Source organism: Falco naumanni, chromosome 14, assembly GCF_017639655.2.
Source record: "Falco naumanni isolate bFalNau1 chromosome 14, bFalNau1.pat, whole genome shotgun sequence".
Classification (NCBI taxonomy): domain Eukaryota; kingdom Metazoa; phylum Chordata; class Aves; order Falconiformes; family Falconidae; genus Falco; species Falco naumanni.
In genome coordinates this window covers 23,683,946-23,696,633 of record NC_054067.1, presented here as the reverse complement: position 1 = coordinate 23,696,633, position 12,688 = coordinate 23,683,946, and the positions used below count along the sequence as shown (strand labels likewise).

Here is a 12,688-nt window from a genome sequence, read left to right as displayed (position 1 = left end):
CGCAGCGACTGCCCTTTTCCCCCAGCGGTGCCCCGCACTGCGGTGGTTAGGCTCCAGGCCCTCTCCTGCATTGCCCAGCTGGCCAACAGCGCATGCAGACACAAAACACACAAGGAACCTATTTCATGTCTTTCTTTTCAGTTTTATGAGCTTGTCTTTTACTGTGTGCCTTAAAACAGTTTTATTTAACATCACCAGCTCCTGGTTGTGGTTGTCCAGCCAGTATAAACCTGCTGTTTATCCATGTTTGTATGGCTACATTGCCTGCGGCTTTGCAATGCAACTGGAATTGATTTTTTTTTTTTTTTATTTTGTGGCACAGCTGTGGGATACCTGACAGCCGTCATCCATAGGGTGCCAACAGTGAGCATACCTGATGTGCTCAGCCCGCGCTGTGGCCAGCCTGCCCTTTCCTGGAAGGCCCTTTGGCTCCATACCTCTATCTTGCCTCAGTGCTCTCTTCTTCTTGGTCTGGCGCTCTGGCCACATCACGCCACTGCAGACACAGCACTGCGAGCTGTCTCAGGCAGCCCAAGCCAAGCCCCGTTTGGGTGGCTGTGGCAGTCATGTTGGGGTATTCTGAGCATATCGAGCGTCACTGCACTCCCACCTGAGCAAACACACCCAGCGTGCATGCTGGGTCTCTCCGTCCAGCACTTTGACTTCCCCAGAGCCCTTAGTGGTGCTTTGGCATCTTGTGCCAAATCCACAACACCTCTCTGAAAACAAGGATGAAAGGAGAAGGAAAAGCAAGCTAATTCCCAAAAGAGTTGATAGTAGGGGTGATGCCGCTTAAAATAACTGCCTCAGCCTAGTACAGCACAGATGGTCTTTCCTATCTAGGTCAAGGCCACTAGTAGTGGAAATACAGGCAGGGAGGGAAGAGCTCATGCATTGGCGTCCTTCTGTCCATGCAGAGCTCAGCTCTCCTCCGAGGAGCCAAGCCTACCAGTCTGGATGGCTGTACCCATAACACCACTTACAGAAAGGACAAGCTCTTTTCTCTGCAGTTGCCAAGCAGCACATGGCATGCCCTCCTCTTTGCTCAGATGTTCAGCCTGTTGCTTGACTTTGGTGTATCTCCGCTTTCCAGTTGCTCCATATAGCAATGAAGTTCTATATTTCCACTGAAATAAGTTTGTTTCTGGAATGGAGCTTAGGCAGGTGGGCTGATTTCCAGTAACAGTGACATTCCCTTCCCATTCCCTCCCTACCAAGCACATGCACACACGCACTTTTGAAACCTCATTCTAAAGAATATTATTGCAGGGCTGCAAAAACTGCAACCTCATGTAGAATTGAAAGATTAAGAAAATATGACAGTTTCCCATAAAATTGCAACACTGACAATTTGTCATCACATTAACACACCATCCAGTCATGATTTTCCTGTTGTTCTCTGGAAAACCCTTTTTGTGATAACTGTGTGACTTGCAATACTATTGCAACAGTTCTCCTTCCCTACTCACCTTCCTGCTTAGAAAGGAAGACCAACAGACTTCACTGGCTTTTTACACTCTTCATAGTAGAAGTAATTTTCTTTCACATCCTGAATGTCTTATTTCATTAGCTCTGAACCTCACAATGGACTAGCAGCAGCTCTTGCATTTCTGACTACAGCCTACACACATCATCTGACACAGCGTTCACAACGTATCCCAGACTCCAGCAGATTCACAATAATTCCTCTGCTTTCAAGTAGAGGGACCTAATATGCTCCTAAAAGCATAATTCCTGGGCACATGCAGACATTCACATGCACACACACACACCTTGTATAGGCAAAATAGAGAAGTATGAGAAAATCTACTAACTTTGCAGTCCTGAAGTTTAATGATTTTCATTTGCCTCACCATGTTTGCAATAAGCTGCATGTGCATATTGACAATTTTTACCAAGACATCATCACCAACAAAAGCTGCTCATTGTTCCCTTTCCTTTTGGAAATCAAAGTTCTCCCAGCCCGTGATTTTTAAATATAGTCTTAATAAAGAGAAATAAAACTTGTCATACAGGAAATTCAGAGAGAAAATACAAGGGCACTGATAAGTACCTGTGAAGCGTGCCAGGCAGTCTGTGAATTGCAATGAACTGTTGTACTTTTCAGTCCTCTAATTCCTTCTAGGACCTCTGCGTACTTTGGGTTTTCAGAGCATGCTTATTTCTGTATTGCATAAAAGAAGTACTTTTCCACCCCCTTTAAAAGTGCTACCAGTTAACTTTAGCTAATGTCTGCTTCCTTTTCTCTTTGGAGAAACTGTAAACAAATAGTCCCTATTCATCTTCTCCATGCTGGCCATGATGACTATGCTTTGCTTATTTAGCCTCATTCTTCTCCCCGCCTTCCCCCCAAGCTGAGAGATTATAATGCATTTGCACTGAAGTGGTTTCAGGTCACTAATCATCCTTCATTGTCATTCTCAGTAACTTCTCTAGCTATGTCAAACCCTTTCAAGATGAGAGCCCTACAAGCATACATCAGGTAGAAGCATTCCACAGGTTTTTACAGTGCTGCGATCCTGCTTTCTATTGCATTGCCTTTCCCAATAGCACCCAGCACTCCTTCTGAATGCTGGTGAATTTTGAGCTGATGCTTGCAAAGAACTGCGGATGCACATCTTTCCTGAGTGTGAAGGGCAAGTCCGGGGCCCCACTAATACTGTAGCTGTGTCACCAATTTCCCTCTCACCCCTTGTTTTGTTTTACATCTGTCCACATGGCTTTTAATTGGACATGGCCTTGCCCTGTCATTCATTATAAAAAGGTTCTTCCATAACTCTGAAGTATCCGTGTTTTAGATTTACTCAGTGTAGTACAAATTATGAATAACAAAGATTTTCAGCTCCCCATTTACTTCTCAGGCCTTTGAAACCAGGAGGAAAGTACCTTCATGAGTATCTACTAAGGAGCTGTAATTGTGAGTGCTTGCTGGCATTTTAAAGATGAGCCAATGGTACAAAAATACTTATATATCAAAATTATTTAGGCATGTGTAAACAATCCTATCCACAAACTTATGGGAAAGTATCTGATTTCTTTCAAATATTAAACATGCATTAAAAAGAGAATAGAGAAGGTGAACTAAAGGAGTGTGCCATGTTGCAGTCAGTCACCCAAGCCATGCAGCACCAGAACCGCAGTGTGCCCACACCTTACCATGAGCTGCAGCCAGGCATGGACAGTGCAGCACAGTGGGTGCACGGGACAGTCTTTTTTGTGCTGCTGCTGGTGTGGTCAGGTTCTTGGTTTGATCCTGGCTTTAATCTGTCTTTCAGTGTTTCTCTAAGGGCTGTTTCACATTTGAAAGGACATTCTACCACTTACGTAGCACTTGAGGCAGATGGGAGGAAAAACGCCAGCTCCCAGGCCAGCCTTGTGCTGCGCTTCTTACCCAACGATGATGGAGACACTCAGCAGCTCTTGGTGCTGGTGCCAGTTCTGCTCCCACCACATGAAGGCTGTGAGCATGGACCCTTCTGGTCGTATAAAGCCACAGCTTTAGTACAGTGCTTTTGGCCTGGGACCTGCATACGCTAGCTTTCAAAGGGTGTTCTTCTACAGAGGTGGTGAAGGGGAACAAAGAAAAGCAAAATCAGAAGTTTGATACAGTGGTCTGTAACTGAACTTCCTAAGGAGGTTTGCATTTTCACTGCAAAGATTGTTAAGGCTCCACAAATCATGGAGGAGCAAAACCTGCTTGTCCAACCTATTTTTCAGAGGCAAAGGTGAATAGGAAGGTAAATTTTGCCTGGATGAAGGTAAGCTCCAGGACTGCTACTTGTAGAGCACTGTTGGTTCTCATACAGCATCCCCTACTTCATATTCAGATTCCTGGGTATTTTCAACACAGACATATTCATTCTCTTTTGTATTTATTTCTTCAGATCCTTGGTTTTTCACAGGCTCCATCACATAGTTGTTTTCAGTGCAGGAGATGGGTTCCTCATAATGACCTGTACTTTCACACCCTGAAGAAGCTGCTGCTCTCGAGTTATGGCTGAAATTAAAATACAAAATGAAAGACAAGTTGCAACCAGAGCAGACAAAGCATCTCCCAACCATCAAGATTTAGAGTAAGATTGTGGTCTGATTCTAACCCACATAAACCTGGGCCACTGGATACTGAGAGTATTCTGAAGGAGAGAATCTTGTCCTTTGCTTCCAGGTGGCAGGAGAACCTTGAGCATTATAGCAGCATCGCCTCCAACCCGGGGAGTTTCAGAGGCAGAAGAAGGTATGTAAGCAACACAAGGATTGCCACCATTTCTTGAAATGGCACAACCAGACAGCTACTCTTTGCAAGGTAAATACCTATCTCTATATATCTATACTTAAAGTGGTGGAGGCACGGCAAATGGTGAGCTGAATGCACCCACATCCACCATGTGGCTTATGATGTCTAGTATCTTTAAAATGAAGGTAAATCCTCTGAGGACAAATGCTACCATGCCATTCCTTTGGTTGCTCAGGGTTCAACTGTTAACTTAAAATGTTGCTTTGTAAACTGGAAAGCACAGCCCCTGGGCAAATGCTGCTAGCATGTTCTGCCATGGCATTCAAGTCATCAGCACTTTAATTTTTATCTAGGTAAGTGGTTCTCCTTGTACGTTTCGACTGGGTTCCTAGGCTTTTCAGTGTAGCTTCCATAGGTTACAAGTAGATCCGTATGCTGAAACCTGAGTTTAGAAATAGCTATAACTTCCTGCCACAGCTATGATTAAAAGAGACAAGTTCAAATAAGGATATTTCAGGGATAAATCAGAGTATAATCTGTGCATCAGGAGCCTTAGCTCTCCAGAAGGGAAATTCCTGTTCTTTGAATTTGAAAAATCACTGGGAATTTAACCTTGGCAATGATCTTCAATAGGTCTCATTGGGCTGAGAAGTTACTGAACAGCTCTTGCTCGTTTTTATGATACTAATATTGCAAAGGAAAAGATCTTTCTTCCTCACATTATGTGTTGATGTGGAAAGCCACCAGACCATCAGTACGATGCACTACTGAGCTAACTTTGAACCTCTTCTTCCATACTGCTTAAGAGGCTTTTCATCTTGACTGCTGAGTAGCACCGTTCGGTTCCCCCTGCCCCGCTGTGATACAGTCCCCAAAGACTCATCAGCATGTTAGATAAAGGGTTATACTCACAATTTTACTTCATAGACCCGAGCTGGAAAAGAATAATCAGAAATGTGTATCAATAATTTGCGTTTATATTCTCAAAAGGAATTTCTCCTACGTCTCCTCTTGATATAAAAAAGTGACCTCTGAAGACAGAATGAAAATAGGAACCTTAGGTATCACGTTAGGTGTATGGTGACTCCTATTCCCAGGATTCAGCCTAAGAAAATTAAAACAATCCGTATCCCAGCTGTAGCACAACTGGATCAAAATAACTGGCCTAAGGTCAAAGGTAAAGCTGAGTTTAGAAACTGGAAGTTGCCAGTTCCAACAATTTTCCTATTGCTAGAAGCTCAATAAAGAACAATTTTGAGGTTATTCCTCATTCCTTTAGAAAAAAGGCAAGAGGCATATTTGCCAATAATTATTAACGATTTAAAGGAACAAAGGGTCAAGGAGAAAATGACAGCCATCAGTATTAAAAATGCCAAACCCCAGCCCCTCCCCATGTTCTCTGTACCCAGCCAAGTGCTGCTGGTGGGACAGGGGCTCTAAGAGAGCATTTGTCAAGAGTTGCCTGCTGTTAGTGCAGAGGAGACAGAAGCATTCAGTAAATATGTCCTACGTCTGAAGACTAGAAAGGAAATCAATTCATATTGAGTAGGGAGAATTAATGATGGCCTCTTTTCCACCAGGTACTAACTAAGCAGAAATACTAAACAGCAGCTGGTGCAAACAGGTGTTTTAAAACAGCAGGACAAGATTAACTCATACCAGATACCTTAAACAATATGATCAACAAACTCAGTGGAGCAAGCAAGTTTGAGAGCCACAGGATGCCCGTGAGGACCATTGGGAAGTAACTGTCCCCAAGGAACCATGGCAGAGCAAGGGTGGCACAGCTGCAGCTGAGTGCCATGGGATGGCCCGGGGGGGTCAGGGACATCCCCCCAGGCAGCGGCACTGCAGAGCTTGCCTTGCTACCCCAGCCCATCCCACCTGCGGCATGTCCTCACCAGCTAGCACCTGGCAGAGCTCCCCAGCTGCTGCCACTGGCTTTCCCTGAGGAAAAGGGGCTTCTCTGCCTTTTCAGACCTTCCCCCACCTGCTCTGATCCAGGCATGTTTTGCTCAACTGCCTGTGTGGCACGGGGGCCAGAGCTGCTCCCAGCAGCTGGGAGCACAGTGCCAGCCCCTGCCCCCAGACTCCTCAAAGTTTGAACAATAGTCAGTTGAACCAATAGTCAGACCAAGCTGGGCAGGCACAAGATACTTAAGTTTTCCAGAACATTTTACTCACCATCTTTGGGCTTTCTAATGCAAATGATAAGAAAGATGACAAGGAAAACAACAGCACCGCAGACCACAGCAATCAGGATGACCAGGTACAGGGGCAGGTGAGTCCTCTGGACATCTAGAACAACACAGAGCAGAAGACTTTTGAACAGAGAAGCCCTCCCAGGTCAGGGCAGCAGCAGCTGCGTGATGCTGACCACTTCCAAGGACAACAGCAGCCAGCCCTGTTGCAGGCATGCAGGGTGGGAGCACGTGTGCCCGTTCCTGCTCATCCCCATCTGAACAGCACCTTGCTCACAGGGCTCTGCACAGGCACAGCTGCGTGACCCAACCAGATGTACCGCACGTGCATCTCGCCCAGGGGCTGCGGCCAGGAGGACAGCCCACCGAGCCTCTTAACGCTGAGGTTAGTTGCAGCTGCGAGCTGGGCGCAGTAGTTGCACTACACATGAAATAAAGGGTCTCAGCTTTTCAATAAAGGACACTGTTCAGCTGTATTTGGAACATGTTTAAACCTACCACGGCACTGCAAAGTGAGAGGAGGCAGAGATCATCTGTTTGAGTTGCACACAGAGGCTTTTCTGCTGTTCCAGCTTGGACACTCAAAGAAAAGATCGAAGGTGACTACCGTTCGGGAACACAGCAACAACTCCGTATGCTCCAACTATGAAAGCTTTGGTTTTTTCCCACCCACATAAAAACATCCAGGGTCTTTTAAAGAGCCACCATGAATCACCTAGGTCCCTTGGGAACAGCCATCAATACAATTTGCAGCCAAAAGGCAGAAAACTAATTTTGAGGCTGAAAGTGCTGAGCAGCCATTTGGGTCCCTAATCTTGTTCTTCGCTTTCTTTTGCTCTCCACTTACTCTGAGTTGCAGAATTCTTTTCTGAATTTCCCACACCCTTCCAAGAAGTTGCTACTGTTACGGGCAGATCTGCAAAACAAACAGGAGTGAAAGGCTCACCGTGCATTTTAGCACCAGGAGATCTGGGATTACAGCTGTAGGATCAACAAAGAACGGTTCCATCACCTTTACAAGGCAGCAAAAATATGCAAACTCTAGAAATTAATACAATATATATACTATAATATATAGCGTATATATAGTATTGTATATACATAATAGATAGTATGTAGTGTCTATATACCATATATAGTATCTATGTACACACAAACTATATATACACATATACGTATGCATCCAATGCGTGTATGTCTATACACACACACCTGTGACAACAGTGGAGCCCAGTGATGTCCAAAGGATTCCTGAGGTACCGCCAAACACCAGCTCTGTTTGGTTTTTTTCTGTAACAATAGTCAACAATTGTCAACATCTTCCCTCAGCTTCTGCTAGTTGACACTGATTCCCACAGCCTGCTGTCTGGTTGGTGAGGCACTACAAATTAACATTAAACATAACCCAAAAATACAGTTTCCACAAGAAGCCCTACTCTAGCACAGGTCTGAATTCCCACATAGCACAAAACCAAACTGGAAATCACAAGCCCTCCCTCAAAACAACTGTCCCTGGTAAGGCAGACTGTTTCCAGTCGGGTCTGAGGCAGCTTTTGCATCACTTGGATGTGCTGCTAGCAATACTAGCTCTGCCTCCCACTTCAGCAGCTTTCATTCAAGGCCAGAAAACAAGCAGAGAAGCCCTAAAAAAACCTAACCAAAAAACCCAAAACCAGAACCAGGAACATCCTATATGGTCTACAGGTTAGGAAATGGTGTTTCTAGGAGCCCTAAGACACATACAGAGCCTTGTACAGAGACACGACCTCTGTAAGAGCAAGCCAAAAGCCCTCTGCGGACTGGAGATTGAGCAAAGGAGGATGTTCTACGTTCAGAAACTTCTGGATTAAGAGCTGTGATGTATGGACTAAACCACAACACTGTATTCCCCAGCCACAAAATCCGTCAGTGTCAAACCCTCCCCTGAACCCTCGTCCTTGCTGCCAGCCATGGCTGCCGTTGCCCTGACCTGTGCTGGAGCGATGTCTTCCCGAGGTTCCCACATCGCTCTGCGAGGCCACTGTTGTGGTGGGCAGATCTGCAAGGAGAACGAGAGAGGCTCACATTGGAGTACGACCATGTTTACGATGCTGCTACAATACAGAACTTCCCCACACGGTGGGAAAAGACCATAAGGGAGCAGCCACTACCCAGAGGACAGGCAGGGTCTGCATGCTAGCAGCATTAACAAGGACAGCCATCGTTAAATCTTGTTCCCTGCTGTACGCTCCTATGTGCAACTGCTGTGAAAAACAATGTGTTGTTCAGCCCTTGCCTTAGTGCCCCTGGGAGCTCAGCAGGCTTTGCCTTTTTCAAAGGTCACCTGAGGGATCTGTGCTTGGCTCTGCGGTCACGGGCTTCATGGCACTGATGACCAAGTTACCAGCCAATGAAAGGAGCAAGTCTCCCACAAGGCATCCATCATGTACCACCTTGCAGATGGATGCATCAGAACATAGAGTGTGTCTGAAGTGCAGTGTGTTTTCCTGAAATATGTAGCCAGTTATAAAAAACAAAGGCTGGTTTTATTTTTTTCAACTGCTGAATTGCCACCCATGTGTTTCTCGTACTCCAAATGAAGTGCTGATTCCTCGTCTAAACTTGCTAAACTGCAAGAGGCAGCATTACACAGCCAGCAAGAACTTCAAAAAAGCCAAAGAGGAATGAATATGCAGTTTGTATTTAAAACCTCTTTTGCATGAGAAAAGAGCAGTTCCTCTAAAGAGGAGGAGGGAAACAATACAGGATATAATAAAGGATAGAAAAATCGGAGCCAGTGGTGAGAAGTGCTTTAGAGTACCGAAAGCAAAAGCTTTTTGTGTTTTCTTCTTTCAGGGAAAGGAAGCAGGAACGTTGTTCCATTCCAGTATGGAAGGACTCCAGATGTTCTCATCGAGCTGTGGCTCTGGGGACTCACCTCTCACTGTCAGCTCAACGGTGTCGCTCTGCTGCACTGCCCTGGCTCCAGCCCTGTTCTCTGCCTCACAGTAGTACTTCCCGGCGTCGGAGGGCTGCAGGCGGTCCCACGCCAGCTCAGCCTGGCTGCTCAGGAGCAGGGCTTTCCCTCCCGGGGTGCTCCTGAACCAGCGGTAGCTGATGGGGGGGGACCCGTCGGCCACACAGGTCAGGCTGGTCCTGGCTCCTGCCGGCACTGCCAGCCCCAGCTCGCCCGCCCTGATGACGGGCTTGGTCACAGCAACTGGAAGACAAAGCAGACAGGGCCCAGGTCACGCTGGCCCTGGCTGGCTGGGCAAGGTCCCCCTGCCACGGCAGCTCTGGCTCTAGCTCTCAGCGCTTTCCCAGGAGGAAGAGGGGCACGGCTCTTGTGTTGCCTCTCTGCGCACGTTAAGCTCAGTTCACCCGTGCCTGTACCAGCTATGCCACCCATTGCACCTCCTGCATGGAGGCTTGCTCTGCTGTGTTGATGCCCTCTCCATTCCTTTATAAGTCACCACTGCCCAGGGAGAGGGAGACCGGGCTTGTGCTGACCAAGTGTAGTCAAAGAAAAGCAATGCAATATCCCAGGGACTTCCCCTCTGGCTTGTCCCCCTTGGAAACGCTGAGCCATCAAGTACCAGTAGAGCCAGGGAGAAATTGGTAAGCAAGAGGCCACAAATCCTCGCCCAGCTCCTGAACCTCAGGGTGCAGCACCCTGGGCAGAATTTCTTCCTCTGACCTATTTGCTGCTTCTTGATGGAGCCTGGTGCCACTCAGCAAAATGCTTCTGCATTTAAGGCGGGTGGTCACTGCCTATCTGATCTGCGCAATCCCTGAAAGCCTTCCCGAGCCAAGCCTTCCACCCCTGCGCAGCTTCCCTCTCGGGTTTACCTTTAACAACCTCCACTTCAGTGGTGATCTCTTTTGCTATCAGGCTGTTGTTGCTGGCTCTCCAGGTGACCCGGCAAGCGTAGGTTCCCCTGTCAGAGATCTGCAGGTTCTGGATGTGGAGAGACACGTTCCCTGGGGTGTCCCTCGGAACGCTGACCCTGCCCCTGTACTTGGACAGGAGAATGTTGTCATCAGAGCCATCCCTCCAAAAGACTGTGCTGGAGCTGTGGTCACGTACCACAGTCCACTTGAGGGTTTGCTGCACAAAGCCCTTCACAGGCACATAGGTACACGGCAAGGTGGCAGACCCCTTCCATACACCTTTGACCTCACTGGGGCCAGTCAGGTCCAGAAAAGCTGCAGGAAGAATGAAGAAAGAAAATTTACAGAAAACAAAGCAATCATGGTGAAGGCAGCTCCTGGGTGACGAAGTGTTGGTGAGAGCATCAGCAAGTGGAATCCACCAAAGCCAGAGCATGGGCAGCCAGCGTAGGTGTGAGGGGTGGCGTGACCAGGGATAAGCTAACAAGAAGGCAACGTGGCACGAGGAAAACAGGTGGGAGGCAGCAGACTGCCAGGGCCACTGACATGTGCCATGTGTGCAGCGTGGCACCTGCTCAGCCTGGCACCTGCTCTGCCTGGCGTGTACCTGCAAGCAAGCAGATGTGGGCAGAGCAGGGGCCACGGTTAGCAGATGACTGGGACCTGCAGGAGGAGTTTGCCTGGATCCCGAGCTGCACAGTGCCTGCCGCCACCTCACACCACGCCTGGGGCTTTCCTCACAAGCGCTGCATGTCAACAGCAAATCACCGTATGAACAGTTTTCTCTCCTCTCCTGCCCGTTTGTTCTTCTGAAAGAAAATGCTGTTTCAGACTAAACTGAATTTAAGGAACTTAGGCAATGGATCAAAGTAGCTAAATTTTCCTGTAAAAATTAGGTCCATCACCTTTGTCCCAGTACATTTTTGTCACTCTTGGGGCTAAACCTACACCTCCACAGACACTTCTTTACCCTTTTCTCCTGGTTTGCAAACCTCCCTGTTCCTGGGAACACAAGAACTACCCAGACCCTTTGTGCTGGGCCGCTTGCAGTGCTCTGTGAAACAGCCCTCACTTGAAGTAGGTGGGCAGCATCTCCACAGCCTTCACGCACCATTGCGCACCGCAGCCACTGGATTTGTGACAATCTAGCATGGAGCCATCAGCATGCAAAGATGTTGGCCTTCCTCCTACAGCCCCGCTCCCAACACAGAGCCCCCCACGCACAACCGCCCACAGGCAGGCAGGCAGGCAGCCTTCCCCAAGACTCACCGTTGCAGACAAGAAGAGGACTCAGAAGCAGAGCTGCTCTTACCAGCACTCGCATCCTCCCCAGTGCTGCGCCTTGTCCTGCTCGAGCAGGACAGCCCTGTTCTCTCAAAGTCAGGGGTAAATCAGGAACACCTCCCTTTCTTTGCTCACTTTGTCATCAAGAAGCCAGGACAGCTGTTGATGGTCTTTCCTTCCTCTTTTTCAGAAAAAAAAAAAAAAAAAAAAAAAAAAAAAAAAAAAAAAAAAGTGTCTTGGCAATGACTGTCAGAGGTGTGGGCAGAAGTCCTAAGGGAGAGTAAAAAAAGAGGAAAGTTTAAGAATTACTTCAACTCTATTTCATATTTCCTCCTGAGTATGCTTCCCCCCCTTCATTTTTTTAATTCCACTTTTAAAAAAAACCATTTTCTTTGTTTCTTTTTATTCTAAATAATAAGTTTTAACATGCCTGTTACATACAAGAAGGTCTGAGAGAGTACTCTTTAAGGAACTAAACAACCAAGGTCCTTACTATTCATTTTCTTACCAGCTTTTCTGTGAAGCTCACCACTGTATTTTAAATTAAGATTAATGAAACACCCTAAATAGCTGCATTAACAGCATGAGACAAAAATATCCTATATTATTACATCCCATTTAAGAGGTGGGAAATTTATGTATACAAATCTGGAAGGGAAGAAAAAAAAAAAATTTCCAAGAGCTGCAGGCACCAGATTTGACCATCCCACTGTATGTCACAGATCAACCTTCCTTTCCCATGTGGCAATTTAGCTGCTTGGTTGAATTGGTTAATTGCATTCAATTAAAAGCACGGATTAGGGCCATATGCACCTGCATCTCCCTGTAGACTGCTTTGGAAGCAAGTAAAGAATTGTATGCCTAGAGAGAAAAAAAGGAAGTTACTAAAACAGAAAGCCTTTGAGACTATGAAATTGTGACTTCTTAACTGTAATGAGATGTTATATTATTAAGGGTAACATTAGTTATAATTAATCTGTATTATTAAGTAATTGAGCACTAGACCTGTCTGGAAGTATCTGCTCTCTACTGAAACATTATCTTCAAGGGATTTTACACGCCTTTTTCTGTCTTCTGCAGCTCCTAATTTTCCTTCTGC

The 12,688-nt window shown here is 46.6% G+C and overlaps 1 protein-coding gene across 2 annotated transcripts; it reads right to left on the bottom strand.

Moving 5' to 3' along the window:
- Nucleotides 1–1,810: 1,810 nt before the first annotated feature.
- Nucleotides 1,811–11,738, bottom strand: LOC121097579 (V-set and immunoglobulin domain-containing protein 4-like). Of its 2 annotated transcripts, XM_040614704.1 has the most exons (9): nt 11,575–11,738; nt 10,264–10,620; nt 9,353–9,634; nt 8,405–8,473; nt 7,648–7,725; nt 7,283–7,351; nt 6,419–6,532; nt 5,147–5,168; nt 1,811–3,997 (listed from the first exon to the last, which is right to left on the bottom strand). In XM_040614704.1, the coding sequence occupies exons 1-9, from the start codon at nt 11,627–11,629 to the stop codon at nt 3,799–3,801; spliced, it is 1,245 nt and encodes a 414-aa protein (XP_040470638.1). In that variant the 5' UTR covers nt 11,630–11,738; the 3' UTR covers nt 1,811–3,798. The 2 variants fall into 2 exon arrangements, with proteins under 2 accessions (XP_040470638.1, XP_040470639.1); XM_040614705.1 differs by lacking the exon at nt 7,648–7,725.
- Nucleotides 11,739–12,688: the final 950 nt, after the last annotated feature.